Genomic DNA, 15,509 nt, shown 5'->3' with positions numbered 1-15,509 from the left:
TCTCCAGACCTCTAGCCAGACCGAACTGGAGAACTGGATCACTGCAATCCATTCAGCTTGTGCAACTGCGGTGGCAAGGCAGCATCACAAAGAAGACACCGTCAAGCTCCTGAAAACAGAGATAAAAAAGCTGGAGCAGAAGATTGATATGGATGAAAAAATGAAGAAAATGGGTGAAATGCAGCTGTCCTCAGTAACGGACTCCAAGAAGAAGAAGACCATACTGGATCAAGTAATCTCGCTTGCTTATGTGAAATAAGCCCCTAGCAAATATTTAAGGCCTTCTTCAGATTAGCGGTACCTCTGTCTGCTCCCACCGTGCCGTGTGTGCGCGCTGGCAGAGCTCCCCAGAGCAGGCAGGACGTGTGTTGGCAGGAGAGCTGTGCCGGCTGCCCTAGTTGCACTGTTTCTCCAAACAATGTGCACTAACGTACAGCATGGGCTGTCTTCTCCTGGCCTCCAAGCAAGGGATTTGGCTAACTGCTCGGAGGTGAGTGAGGGCTTTAGGGGAGTGAAGAGGCTACCGGGCCACGGCAGCAGGATGCCTTAGGGAAGAGCTGGTCATAGACCGACAAATGCTGCTGTTAGGTCTTAAGAGTGCAAGAGGCTAGTTCTTCTGCTGGCAGATGGGATGGAGAAGCCATCCCTGGTTTCTACTCGTTGCGAGGACCTGCCTTGACCTCATGGCTGCAGCCCTGGCTGCCCCTCGGGACCGCTCCTTCTGACTTCAAGTGGACAATGTAGTTGTGTTTGAGAAGCAGAGAGCCTAGAGCAGATGTCTCTCCTGCTGCCGCAGCGGCACCTTATTTTAGAAAACTAACATATGGCTCTTGCTTCATTAGTTTGTAGCTCTCTTACCAAGGCTGCCAAACATGCCTGTAATGCAAACCATAGGGAGTGACCGGGGCCCTAATGCTGTAAGCTAAAGAGATTTTGTACCCCCTGGAAGCCTGTGAGAAGTGGGGAGATGCTCGCCTCTGTTGAAAGGGCTCCACTCAAAGGCTGTCAATCACAGTGAGAGGGCAGAGCAGTCTCTCTCTTTATGTAACTGAGTTTTTCTAAAGGCTTTGAAACTGTTTCCTATCAGCAATTTGAATTATTTAAATAAGTCCTTACATAGGCTGATTATAGTGCTCTTCCGCTGATAAGATTAATTATCCCCAGTGTACTACACTTTTTCAAGTATGGCGAGCTCTGTTGATGCTTACAGCAACGCTGCTGCTGCAGCTGCTGTTTCGGGGCTCTCTGTATGTGGAATTTGGTGGGGTTTGGTCTTCTTGTTTCTCAGATGCCCTTGATGCATGAAAGAAGCCTTTTAAGGGCTGCTCAGAAGAAAATCCTGGAATATAAAGAAAATAAAAAATGAAATTTTAATCCTATTAATTAGCATTATATCAAAGGAGCAGTTGTCCCAGGAGAAGACTTCTGCCATGAACGTAAAAAAAGTTGTTTTCCATCTAATGAAAACTTTTTTATTATTTGTGTCCTTTTTGGGGTTGGGAGGGTAGGGGAGAGTGGGGAAGAAGGGAATCAAGGTTACTTGAGTGAGATCAGCATGGGTGGAAAAGGTGTGTTACTGGGAACAGCAGAATTTTTTCAAGGTATTTACCACCCTGTTCTTCCTCCTCTCCCCTTCTCTTCTCGTGTGTCTTGCTCCTCAATCTTTGCTGTACACAGATCTTTGTTTGGGAACAAAATCTTGAACAGTTCCAGATGGACCTATTTCGGTACCGCTGTTACTTGGCTAGTCTCCAAGGAGGGGAGCTCCCAAACCCTAAAAGACTGCTTGCTTTTGCCAGCCGTCCAACAAAAGTTGCAATGGGCCGTCTTGGAATCTTTTCAGTCTCGTCGTTTCATGCACTGGTAAGTTTGAACAGAGGCCAGGGGTCATCTTTGCCAACCTGCAAATCGCTTCACGTGTCCAATGCAGAGATCACGTCGACAAACAGCAGTCTGTGCCTGGGGGGTGAGCCCTTACCTTAGTGTGCAGAATATTCTGCTTCCTGAAAGGGGTGTGTGTCCTGGGTATAGATTAAAAAGTAGATGCTTGCAAGCCATGGCCTTATGAAAGTGGAAGAACCATGTTTCTCCTAAACATGTGATTTTGAATTTGCAGATTTGCACTATAAACGCTTTCTATAAACAGATCTTCCTGTTACAAAGGCAGGCTCATCTCTAATGTCTGTGTACATGGGCTTGATCCAAAAGTCCTGTGAAGTCAATGGGAGTCTTTCCGAGGCCCTCAGCACGTGTTGGCTTAGACCTTCTCGGGCATGGCTTGCTTTCTACCATATGGATGAAACTACTGACCAATTAGTCTAATATCCGGTCTCCAGTGATCAACACTTGTTGCTCCACAAGGGAGGGGAAATGTTCTTCTCTGCTACTTATGATGTGGCAAATAATGTTTAAAATGGTTGTTTAAATTTAAATAATGTAACAACCCAGCTCTTAAAAATACAGGGAAATGCATTGCAAAGTGGTGGTTTTTTAATGAATTTAAATCAAGTTCCTGTAGTTTCGGCTTGGACTCCTGGAGCTTCACAGAAATAGCTGAGCTCCACTGTTGTCTTGTAGATGTCAGCTGTACCCTTCAATTGAATCCAGAGCTGTAATTCAGTCAGGGGCGTTTTTATTCTTTTATATATGAAAAGATTATCGTCATCATCCTGATAATTGCTGGTGGATTTATATTTTTTTTTAAGTGGCGGGCTGTAATTTGCATTTATGCTTATTTTTTTGCGTCTAGCAAAGCACTGAGCATTAGCCTGAAAAACAGTCTGCCTCTTCATGCTGGTGTCTCTTGAGAGCCAAGTGAAAAAAAAAATGTTTTGAATATGTTGTGTTGGAAAAGGCACATGCTTTCTTCTCCTTTAAGCAAACTCTCATGTCCTCCTTTGCCCTCAATAGCGTGGAGGTGGTGCAGCGAGTCTGAGATTCGAGCTGGGTGCTGCATGGTGATAGTGTGGCATCCCTAGCTCTCCTGAAGATGTTCCTCAGTACATTAGTCAGAGGATGTGCTAAGTCTCCCAGGTGCCCCTGCACAAACATCCCAGGTACACCTAAGAAACATCTCACAAGTCCAGGCTGTGGAAATGGAGACGCTTGCAGTAGTGTTTAAGTTCTCCTTTTCTTTGATTTCTCCACATTTCCCAAGGAGAATCACCATTACTCATACAGCGACGGTTCCCTGGGTACACAAGGCAGCCTTTTGTTTGTCCCGTCTTTTTATGGGTTTTTGTATCTGCTGCACCCAAACAACCAGTTTCTCAGCTCCATAGCTTGGGGCATCACTCAGAGATTCGGGTATTCCCGCTGGGGTTGCCAAATGACGGTCACATTTTGCTGGTTTTGGCTGTGAGAATCCAGTACAAAGGTGTTCCAGGAAGCGTACGGCCAAGGCGGCAGGGTGGGTTGGTCTGTCTGTCTGTCTAGCTTCGCCTTGTGCTCCCGTTCGTACCTGCCATCTCCTACCACTCCCTTTTTCGTAGGAGACGTGGCCTCGCTCTCCTGAGGCCACCTCCACATGGGAAATCCGCTTAAACTTTGGCCTAAACACTTCACCTCTGACTAATGTTGCACTAATTTCTACCAGAGCTTCCTCATTTGGGAAACACTCCCCAGATTTTGGTCTCAGTAAAGGCAAATATCTTTTTGCCCCAAAGGGGTTGCCCCAGGCCATTTTTCGTTTTTTTAACCAAGCAGTTAACACTGCTCTCTCTAATCAAAAGGGTCATTTCAGCTCACTTTTTTACTTCCTGTGTTTTGCTCACTCCTTCAGATGTTGCTATCTTTAAGGAAGTGCAGGTTTTAAATACCTTGACCTATTTGCAAGCCTTTATCTGGCCTTGTAACAGTTATGAGTCAGTTCCAGGATGCCCAGAGTGCTTCCACAGGAAAGAGCAAAGAGAAAGACCGGGCTTTTCGGAAGCAACAGATAAGTTTGGAAATCTCAGGTTTCGTGTGTCCAGCTTTGAAACCTTGTTAGAAAAAAAAAAGAAAAAAAACCCAAACCCTTCACTGGTGCTGAGGCTTTGCTCTGTGATGATTAGGCTGCTTCAAAATATCTCAGATTAAATGCCAAAAAATGGGGGGTGGTACTGTCCGTTTTAATTTTTGATGTTTGATGTTGGAAGAAGTGAATTAAATTGCAGTGAGAAGGAAATAGCCTGGCAGCATCACCATTGTCCCTGTTGTGAGTACACATTGTTGCCATAGTATTTGCCTTTTTTTTCAAACCAGGTTCCACTGTTTGTTAGATTATGTAAGCCATGGTGTGGTGGGGTGCTGCGACCTTTGATTTTAAAACCATGTGGCATTGACAGGTGGCGGCTCGCACAGGGGAGTCCGGAGTGAGGAGAAGGACACAGGCCATGTCCAGATCTGCCAGTAAACGGAGAAGCAGGTTTTCTTCTCTTTGGGGGCTGGATACTACCTCGAAGAAAAAGCAAGGGAGGCCAAGCATTAATCAGGTAAGTGTGTGGAAGTTTATGATATTGTTACTTTCAAGGCTTATTTGTTAGCGTGCAGAATGCAGCTCATGCAAAGAGTCACTTGCATCAAGCACTTACATATTCAGCCTTAACCTTGCCTGTTTAATCTTTCACGGCGTATAGTCATCTCATTCCACATCCTCTTCAAAAATCAGTGACTATAATTACAGATAAGTATACAGCAGCTCCTATCAAACAAGGTTTGGAGTTCGCACCTTCTTTAGCTGAATTGGATGCATTTCTGCTGTTGTTGCATTTATGCTGCTTCAGCTTTTGCTGGAGGTACTTTCCCTAAACTCAGGAGTAACAAAGCAGCAGTGTAAAACATACAACTTTGGAAGGAAAAAAAATGCAGACTTGTTTGCTTCTTTAAATTAAAATTATGAGTTTGTAGAATACTTTAAATGTAGCTGAGTTTGGGGAAAACTTCCTAAAGTAACAAAAAGCTTTGCATTTAGTAGGGACAGTCCCTGTTTTGCTTCAGATTTTTAAAAAACCAAAAGCTGAAATGTTTCCACCCAGTCACTGCCCAGATCTTTCTCTAGAAAACGTGTTTCAGTGTGGTAGGAAGGTGCTTCCCTGTTATTTTTTCCAAACATCCCTAATTATAGCTTTCAAGTTTTGAGAGCCATACCTCATCTAATTGCAGGAAATGTAGGCTTTGCTTTTCTTTCTCTTCTTTCACTTTTTGAGGGGAGAAAGGCTTGGAACACATGTTGTTCTGTGCCCTGTGATTTCTTCCTTCTGTTAAAGCAGCAGTGAGTGTTTGTTTTGTTTAGCAGGGGATGAATGCTGCAAAAATGTTTAGTTTGTTTTTAGTGAGACAGTAAAAGTTCACCTACTATTTAGTGTCTGAGCAAAAGCTCGGGGTTTTGCTGGGAAGCAGCAGATGCTTCCGTGAGCGCATTCCCAATTCTTTGCGCTGGTGCTGCGGCATCCCTGTTGCTTTGTACTTATTTTCCCCAAATCAAGCACAGTCCCTTGTCCTGAGCTTGGATCCTGCCCATGCTGTGTCTTCAGACCTGTTTTTTCTCCTGAACTCACCTTTTTTTTTTCTTTCAGTGGGGATAAATGCATTCTTCACGCTTCCTCCCCCTCGCCCCCACCCCTACCGCCCTCACTCCTCAATAAGCGCAGGCGTGAAAAGGGATTTTGTTCCAGGTTAAAGCAAAGTCGTACTGGAGAGAGTCAAAGAAAAAGTAAAGTTTTGAGAGAGTAGCAGAATGTCTAAATGTAGTGCCCGAACACATTTCCCCTGCTCGTGCGTAGTAGCATGCAAAGTATTGCCAAGTTGAAGCAGTAAACTGTAAATCCCTAAAGGGCAGTGACCTTCTCCCAATCCTGCATGGTCCCTGCTTCATTTTAGGTACAGAATGGTTAACAGCCAAACCCAGCAACTTGATCATAAGGCTGTGCTGATGTGGAGCTATAAAACTTAACTTTTCAGTTTTAATTATAAGCTTCTGCTGCAGTAACAACCCTGTTTGCCCGTTTGATGCAGTCCTGTGCTCATTTGGGGTGGATCCTGTAAATATTCCCATTCTGTCGTTCCTCCTGCATGGAGTCCTGTTGATTTTGGCTCTCTGGCTTGTGCTGGGTTACCAGCTGTTATTTCATTAGAGAAGGGTTATGCTGACTTGTGGTGCTTCAATGTTTGCTAAGTACTTTTTGGAAGCTGGTTTATTACAAAAACAGCCAGAAGCGGAGCCCTCCTTCTGATTTCTTCAGCCTCAGCAGTGGTGGAGAAGCGTTCTTTTCCCCAATTTACAGGTGGGAAAACTGAGCACAAAATGAGAGAAAATTTGTCCAGCTCCACCAAGTAAGTCAGTGACAGACCACTAAGCAGAACTGGCCTCTAATCTTTCAGCATGGTGCCCCCTCACCAGCTTGTCCTTCACCTCCCCTTCCCTTTTAGCAAGCTGATATTTTCCTTTTCTGTGTTTGGGATGAATGTTTTTATTTTTCAGTTTGATTTCCATGCTAGGTGTTAGATACACCATTCTCCCCGTAGCGTCTGCTGCAGATGGCGCGGAGGCGCATTCATGTTTTAAAGCAGAGTCGCTCTGTTGTTCCTCAGGTGTTTGGTGAAGGAGTTGATTCAGTAAAGAAATCGCTCGAAGGAATCTTTGATGATACGGTCCCGGACGGCAAGGTAAAACACCAGCTCTCCAGCTGCCTCCTTCCCCCCCCCATTTGCAGCCAGCCTAAATGCAGCGTTGACTCTGGGATGTGAGAGGGGACCAGAGCACCCGGGAGAGGAGAGGACTCTCTGTGCGCTGTAGGGCTTGTAGCCGCTCTGGGAGGGTTTGAGCTGGGCAGCCGGGAGAGGAGAGGCCTCTCTGTGCGCTGTAGGGCTTGTAGCCGCTCTGGGAGGGTTTGAGCTGGCTGCCCACAGTCAATAGAGCTTGCTGTGTGTGGCATCCTAAGCACAAGCTGGAGGTGCCAGACCCAGAGGGGTGTTAGCACTGCAGGCCAGGCAAATGCCTGCCCACAGGAGGACCTGGATGCCGCTGACTCTGGAAGATGGCTCCTTGTGGCGGCCGTATGGGGTTTTCATAATTTAGGGTTGGCACAAGTATGAAGTGCAGGGCTTTCTCTGTTTTGTTCTCATGTGCTTCTGTGAGCTTCTGCGTTTGCAGCCACAATTACAACTGCTTTCTCTTTCCCCAGAGAAAGTCAGCTTTAAAACAGCATTAAGACAGTGCCAAGAGGCACATTCTTCATGTAGTGAATATGGGTTTAGCTGCGTGAGCCCACTTGCAGCAAATAGGGATTCTGCAGCTCCATCATTTCCTGGGGATTTATAGCTTGGAGTGCAACTCAGATGTATAAAAGACAGTAAATTCAAAATAAATGCTCAGGTTTGCTATTTTGCCATTTCTAAGTATAGGAACTGTAGCATCTACAACAGTTTTGTTGGCCTTGGATTGGTTTACCCAGAAACACAGTGCATTTAAGTTTTAATTTTAAATCTCTTTTTATCACTATTATTTTTTGTTGTATTCCTGGCATTCCCAATAGCCATAGGGTGAAATCCCAGGAAAAGCTCACTGCACCAATGTAGCCATGTGGGTGGCATGGGAAGGCACACTTTATACTCAGGTATACCCACTTTATGCTCAGGTAAAACTGCAAAGTTTCCTGTCCAGACAAGCCTTCAATCTAGGCTTACGAATAAAACATCTTCTCTGTAAGAGGGCTTTTTGTTACAGCATATAATGTTCCTTACACTTGTTATTGATGAAGAGGGAGATCGTATTTGGCTGGTAGAGTCATAATGGATTTTGTCTATTTAGAGGGAAAAAGAAGTGGCACTGAGCAGTGTCCATCAGCACAATCCTGACTGTGATATTTGGGTTCATGAGTATTTTACACCGTCTTGGTTCTGCCTGCCGAACAACCAGCCTGCTCTGACAGTCATCCGTCCTGGGGACACCACACGAGATGTGCTGGAAATGATTTGCAAGGTAAAGGCTGCGAGCGTGCCCTGGAGCAGGGTGAAGTGTCTACAACCCTGAGCCCTTTCAGTTGAACCTCATAGTGACTTTCTCATATGGCAGTGCTCAGACTGCCATATGTGTTGGGGGATCGGTTGTATGTTAGATGAAAAACATGAATTATACTGAGATTTTCATGCTAGCACCACACAAGAAAAATTCCTACAGCTGGAGCTGAACTTGGCATGGGTGTAGGGAGAGGAAGGCAGACTAGTTTTTGCCCTTTCCACTCTGGCCACTGCCTGAGCCTCTGAAGTGCCTTCACACCCTGACTCTGCCTCTGCTGCCACCTCTCACATACCCACCCACCTAATCCCCCTCCACTGGAGACCAAGCTGTGTGCAGGACCCTTCTTCTCTCCCCGTGTGCCCCCTAAAATCCTGGCCCCCAGCCTGCTTCCTTTCACTGGACGCCCCATAGCGTGGTAGTGCAGTCGCCCTGTCCTCGCCTGACCACCCTCGTTCCCCCACCTCTGCCAAGCCCTCCCATGGCCCATTCCCTCCTCTGCCAGGCAAGTGGGGTGATCTCACCCTTTCCCAGGTGCCATGTTGTCCTGTTTCCACGTGCCGTTCCTCTTTCCTTCCCCCTGCTGCTTCCTCCCCTCCAGCTGGCGTGGGGGAGGAAGGGACGGAGAAAACAGCAGCACCAGGAGTAGGAGAAGGTGCTTGTGTTTGCTGTCTGCATTGCGGAGTCAGACTTGCCTCGTGTAGGTGGTAGGAGGGAAGAGAGAGGAAAACTTTTATCTGCATTTGGGGGGAGTGGAAGAAAAACCACCTGGATTTCTTTGCAAGATGAAGTATCAGAGACATTTGGCCATTAAAACGAGTTACATCTCTGCAGAGAAGTTGAAAGCTTTGACAAATTAAATACAAGCTTTCAGTTCTGGCAGCTACATAATGTATGTTTTCTGCTAACCGGCTGACTGCAAGCTAGACCCAACTCGTGTCACGTGCTGTTCTGAAAAGTGAGTCCTCTTTTGTACAACAACAACAGCAAAAGAAAAGAAAACATTTATTACTATTAAGAGCTTAACTTTGGGGACTTTTAGAACACGTTGCATGTGTTTCCAAAGAGAAGGAAGGTGAGAGGAAGGCATTTGTTTGCAATAATTATACAGTGTGCTCATCTCTCTGCCAGGTGCACTATTAAAGAGTGCTGCAGCTTGTGAAAGCTCTTCATTGTATTCAGGAAAAGATGACATTTTTGGAGAGAGACATAATAGGGAAGCTGGATGACACATTATTAGTAATGATTTATTTTTAGGATTTATATTTTCCTTTGGGTAAGAGTGATTAACTCAGTGGGCCAAATCCTTAGCTGGAGTAAATTGGTGTAGCTCCACCGGTTTCAGTAGGTGCCTGCTGAGAATCTGGTCTCTCACTGCGTGTTTGATTGTTGTGGGTGGTGGTGTATAAGGAGAAGGGGAGGTGGGTGAGTGTTTATTTTTTGAAGAGCTATTATCTGTTTCTTTCCTTTCTGTAAGAGTTTTCAGTCTGGAAAACACTGGTGGATGCCTTCTTTTCTGTAGCATTTAATAATCAATCTCTTTCTTCTGTCTCTTGCATTCAGCTCATTTTTTCCCCTTTAATATCTGATCCACATCATTTCACATCAGTTTGCCATCTGCCATCTGAGAACCAGTCAAGTTCTGGTATAGTAAACATTTCAAGATCTACGTTTCATATGAACCTCTTCATGTTTGTAGATGTGGTTAAATCTATCTGTGCTATTAAACTGAGCTTGATTATTCTGTTGGAGAACATTAAGTGCACTCAAGTCATTGTAGAAAATGTGTTCTTATGCTAACATTGCTGCTTGTTGTTATACAGCGAGTTAGGTTTTGGAGGCTGCTTTGTGACACTTTTATGATTCAGGATTGGTGGGAGGAGAGTTTAAAGCATATTTTAAAGTGGTTTCTCAAAGATTCCTCTTAAGATTTAACTAATAACATCACTTGGAAAGCAGGAAAAGTCATTGTATATGCATTAAATTGTTTCCTATGGATAATACTGATCAGTGTGAACGTGTGTATACGCATTACTGACATTTGCATAATGGTATGTCTTAAAATTGAGTAGAAACACACACACTGTATATGGATTTAGGCAGAGCCGGTATGGAGAGAATAGCACCAAAAATCAAGCGTAGAAGACCACATGGCATTAGTCTTTTGACTGAACTGGATAAAAAGCGAGAAGTGAAAAAGGTTCTGTTTTTCACGATTTGCATTTTTCAAATAGACCTGCGTGAGGGGCAAGAAGCAGATTTCCCCTAGGTCACTGGGTCTGTGCTCAAAGTCTCTGAGAAGTTACTTAAGCCTGATGCTCTGCGGGCTTACTTTGATTTTGAGCTGGTGTTTTCCTACTGAAAAAGCTTGGGCCACACAAGTGCGAAGCCAGAATAATACGGTGGGATGGCTAGCGTGTTTCCATGATGCTGTCATTTCAGCGCTAATGAAGGTCTCCCCCACCAAGCTGAAAGAATATGCCTGTCCCTTGCTTTAACTAGAAGGGAGCCGAAATGGATGAATAGTTTGGGTTGTGTGCCGATCCGCTACACCACACAGAGCCTGTTGAATCGGATCACACCCCAGGCTGTAAATTCTTCTTCACGAGCACGTCGGTTAAGCTGTTGGGCTGTGCTTTAAATTGGATTAGCTGCTTAATTTAGTCCAGACATAGCCAGAGTTATTAGGAGAGAAATAAATAAACCAAGAAGCTTATTTGGACTGCTAAAAGGTATTTTGGGTGGTCTCGAAAGACTATTAATATCATTAAAGCTGCCATGTTTCTGCTCCCACCTTCCTGCATATGGATGCAGCTAGACCAGCAACGAAAAAAGTGGGTTAATGGAATGGCTTTTAGGGCAGACGGGCTATGTCCACTTTAAGAGGACCTTTTCCTTCCACTTCAGTAGAAAATCATGCCCTATTTGGAACAGTTTAACTAATGTAAAATTGAGGTAGACAGTAGACAAAGCCTTGCTGCAGCTGTACAAAGGTTAATTAACTAAATGGTGTGGCTCATGTGCTGCACTGTCACAGTTTTAGTGGTGATGACTCTCGTTGCCTTACTTGGATGGGATTGCAATGTAGTGGATGAATGGCATCCACCACGACTGATGGTGTTTCTTGGAAGAAATGAGTGGCTCAAAATATATGTGAGTTTTATCCAGTGACCTCTTTAGATGATGCTGTGCTCTGGCGTAGTTCAGGGCTTCAGTGCAGCATTGGTCATCTTGCATTTGGCTCCCTCCCGCTCTCTAAAATGGCCAGCACACACAATTTTCTCATTAGCATCTCCCTGAAAAGACGGGTGTGAAAATGGAGGTGTCAGCGGTAACCTCCATGCCTGATGCAGTGCCCATACCAAAGCAGGCAGAAGCCCTGTCATTGACCGCCGGGATGGTAGATCAAGCCGCCGCCTTCGGGGAAGGTTGCTCTTTTAAGGTGCTATCAGGGCGCAGGCTGCAGAGCGGGTTGCAGGCAGGCATGGGCGCACCCTGCCCTGCTCCAGGGGATGCGGTGGCTCTGAACTGGCAGTGGTGGGGTGCCCCCGGCCCCGTGGGGAGCCCCGGGGTGGCTGAGCATGGGCTCCCTGCCCCACCAGTGCAGCTAAGGCAGCTCCTGGCCTGTGCCCAACGGATGGAGGCCCCAGACTGGATAAATTCATGTCCCTCTGCAACAGGTTGTGATTTCTGCTGGCCTGGGGCAGGCTGGAAAGCATCCCTTTGTGCCTCCTCTGCAAGGGGAGGACGTTCAGAGTCGCTGTTGGAAGTGACATGAATACCCCGCTGCGGACGGGGGCTCTCTCCCAACCCTGGGCTTTAGTCGATGACATGTAGCTTGTCAGCATAGGTCTGGCTGACCGGCGTGGCCTGACGCTGCATGAAATGCAGCACGTGTACGAGAGCTTCGGCACAGGAGGCCACGGGAAGATACACCATGGTGGCAGGAGGAGGCTGCCAGGTTGCCTGGCTCCTTTTTCTGCTAGTATGTTTTTTCCACATAGAACGTTTTCCCCACTGGCTTTGCTGTAAATGGCTCAAGCGTTTCATGGACTTTCAGAGAGACTTACCACAGACTTCTCCCTCCGGACGTGGGGTGTGCAGTCTGTGGGTTTATGTCTCCTCTATATGTTTTTGTTTAATTGGTGTGCAAGGCACTCTTCAGTTTGTGTCTAGGGATAGTAAACTAGTCTGACCAGAAACTAATCTAGACTTCTCTGTATCATTTCTGAACCATTAAAGCCAATTCTGCTTCCCTTTAATTTCTGGGGTGTTTGTACGTGTGTGCATGTAAGAGAGAAAACTAGTGAAAATGGTCAGTAAACAATGAGCAAAGCATGCAAAATGCTTATCAAAAAAGAAAAAAAGGGGAGAGGGCAAGGATCTCCTACATTCAGCTCTTTTTATTTTGGCCCTCGATGGATTTCAAATTCTTTATTTAGTTAACTAGGTATTTGCCCGGATTGCAGAGGTTATTCCATTTCAGATACTCAATTTCATAAGGATAATTTGGTCTTTGAATTGGACATATTTGAACACAGTGCTACGTAGAGTGCAGCAATAGATCTTTTTTTTTCTTCTTCTTCCTATTGGTCGCTCTTTTTTATTAATGGGCTAATCTAGACTTTCAAAAATGTTCACTGTTCTCTGAGTATTTGTTGAAGGGTTTGCTAGGTCAGTGTGTGATCTTTTCCACAGGTCACTTGGTGTACATTAGTCATCATCTGCTGTGTGATCAGTCAGCTGAATCCTGGTGTATCATCGTCTTGGCTTGAACTGGATAAGCGGGGCTTTAAAAAATGTAATAAATAGGCAATAATGACTTTCTTGCATGAATTTTCAGATGAGCCATTGTTTTTAGTACAACCTAGGAAACTTTGGTAATTTGCTCATATAAAATGAAAAGGCCAATGTATAAAAGTATATAATAATGGGATTTCAAAAGTGACAGTGAGGAGAATTTACCTCCTGTATTTGTGAATCACTTTGGGGTTTTTCATTAGCTTTAGTCAACAGTTTACGAACTTTGAAAGTAACTTCTGAATGACATCCTTTGTGTTTATCATAATTCTAATGTGTTTTGATTACACACTGCATTAACCTCTGCTTAAATCAAGCTTATTAATCATGCTGAGAAAAGGTCGTTAACATCTCCCAGACCAAATGCTGTATCCTCAGCTAATTATAACTAATTCATTAAAATGCTGTGACCTGTTTCCACTGGGATGTAATCCAGTATGCAGCTCTTGGCTTCTTTCAGCCTTATAAAGCCAGTGTATCCTGAGCTGTTTTGAATTTAGAGGACATGCAGATTTTTTTTTTTAATATTAACCTTGCTTGAAATTTACCACATCATACTTACTAAATTATGAAGATGCTAAAAAACCCGAAACAAACAGAAAAAACTTTCCTCTTACATTTTTCTCTGTTAGCAGAATATTTATTTTCCTCCTTGCGATTTTACATGCCCTTTGTATACAAAGGTATGCTCTGAGTCTCCTGCTTTAATAGTGTTTGCTTATTTCTGCAATAGCATGGGAGGGAGCAGAACTGCCAGATAAGCAAAACCGAAGAGGCTGCTTAGAGTACTAGCACTGCCCTTGACATCCTGGTCAGTGGTCAAATGAACGCTTATTCCTGGGGAAGAGGAGGAGGTTCAGGTTCTTGTTCAGGTTGGGAGATCATGGGCCTCTTGTGAAAGACGGTGCTGGGGCATTTTCCTTCCGATGAGTGTCGGCTGTTCTCTAAGTATAGATGATGTGAGCCATTGCTTTTCTCTTCTAAAGCCTCTTCTCCGTTTCTTGCAGACACACCAGCTGGATCACTCTGCTCACTACCTGCGTCTTAAATTCCTGATTGAAAACCAGATCCAATTTTATGTACCAAAGCCAGAAGAGGATATCTATGAACTGGTAATGCTACCTACTGAGCAAAATTAAATGACACTTGGTAGGACACTATTAATTAGTGTTTATCTGACATTTGTAATATGCAGAGTTATGCTTTTTAACTTGCAATTATAGTGCTTTGCAGACCATAGCAAATTGGCCTGCAGTAAAGTAATCTCTCCAAACATTTCATCTTGAGGAGAGAGTTGGTGTTTAGCTTATGTTTGTGCATGCATATGTCTGTGTGGAAGAGAGAGAAGAGGAACAGCCACAGGTAATATGTGAAAGTCACTGTAACATATATTTAAGCTTAACTTCTCTCAAGGTTGCCTTTTCCTGTTGTTCATGTTGTCCTCGGTGGTTTTAAAGACATAGTGTTGAGGCCTGAGTATTTCTTGTTCTGATCACTTTGCCTGATTTTTAAAGAGGGGGTAAATGCACAAGTAGTTGGTTTTTTTGGTTTGTTGTTTGGTTTGTTGTTTGTTTGTTTGTTTGTTTGTTTGTTTGTTTGTTTGTTTGTTTGTTTGTTTGTTTGTTTGTTTGTTTGTTTGTTTGTTTGTTTGTTTGTTTGTTTGTTTGTTTGTTTGTTTGTTTGTTTGTTTGTTTGTTTGTTTGTTTGTTTGTTTGTTTGTTTGTTTGTTTGTTTGTTTGTTTGTTTGTTTGTTTGTTTGTTTGTTTGTTTGTTTGTTTGTTTGTTTGTTTGTTTGTTTGTTTGTTTGTTTGTTTGTTTGTTTGTTTGTTTGTTTGTTTGTTTGTTTGTTTGTTTGTTTTTCCTAAATGGGAAGGTAAACATTGAGGTTAAAAAGCTCTGGAGTTATATGTGAGAATATACTTTCCTAATTGCTTCAGTTGGATGTTTTCATATCATTCATCTCAAAAGCTGACTTCAAAGGAATTTTGAAATGAGAGATTAAAAAAAAGACCAAACAGAATTAGTGTCATGCTTTAACTCTATGATTTTACACATGCACGCTGTAAAGCTTTTTAAAGTCCTTTTTATTGGTGGCTGTTTTATTTATAAAAAGTAAAACTTTGCCAGTTAGGGATGTTTTTGTTCATTTAGTAAAGCAGTTCTGGGATTTGCCACTAACACTGACAACAAAAAAAAAAGAGTGAGAAAGTGCTAGTGGAGTACTAAGACTAGGAAGTGAAATATAGTTGGGAAAAATTAAAACTCAAAGGAGACAGGTTTTAGCTTTCATTGCCTGGAAGGACTTCGGTGACTTGACTTGTGTTGAGAGGATGTAGGATTGACATAGTCATCAGTTATTGTTTATTCTGAAAAAATGAAATTAAACCAAAACGCTACAGTCAGTGGGACTACGTACATGCTGAAAGATTATAATAAAGATATATGCTGCAGGGTTATATTTAATGTAGTAACATTAAAACAACACACGTTTGTATGTTTGCTTGTGTGTGTGTGCTTGTTTCATGAGAAAATTTGAGTTACTTTATTTAAGTGTTTAATTAAATGATTCTGGTGCAATATGATAAAACTAATGCCTCTATTTTTGTAGTCTCCTGAATAGCTGTTTTTAATATTGTCTAATGTTGATGTCACCTTGCTAGTGTGTCGTGGTTTAACCTCAGTCAGCAACTGAGCACCACACAGCCACTCGCTC

General features: G+C 43.7%; 1 protein-coding gene across 1 annotated transcript in view; it reads left to right on the top strand.

The window, feature by feature from the left end:
• The window catches only part of TIAM1 (T-cell lymphoma invasion and metastasis 1), a gene marked incomplete at its 3' end in the record, with an annotated part of 83,378 nt that overhangs the window by 23,243 nt on the left and 44,626 nt on the right, over positions 1–15,509 (top strand). The window contains 6 exon segments of the mRNA XM_009328008.1: positions 8–232; positions 1,678–1,863; positions 4,326–4,472; positions 6,571–6,645; positions 7,790–7,960; positions 13,804–13,908. Of these exon segments, the coding sequence (XP_009326283.1) occupies positions 8–232; positions 1,678–1,863; positions 4,326–4,472; positions 6,571–6,645; positions 7,790–7,960; positions 13,804–13,908 (909 nt within the window).

The sequence above is a fragment of the Pygoscelis adeliae genome, unplaced genomic scaffold (assembly GCF_000699105.1).
Source record: "Pygoscelis adeliae isolate BGI_AS28 unplaced genomic scaffold, ASM69910v1 Scaffold154, whole genome shotgun sequence".
NCBI classification, from domain to species: Eukaryota; Metazoa; Chordata; class Aves; order Sphenisciformes; family Spheniscidae; genus Pygoscelis; species Pygoscelis adeliae.
The sequence above is the reverse complement of the archived record's forward strand: the minus strand, read 5'-3'. Positions and strand labels throughout refer to the sequence as shown.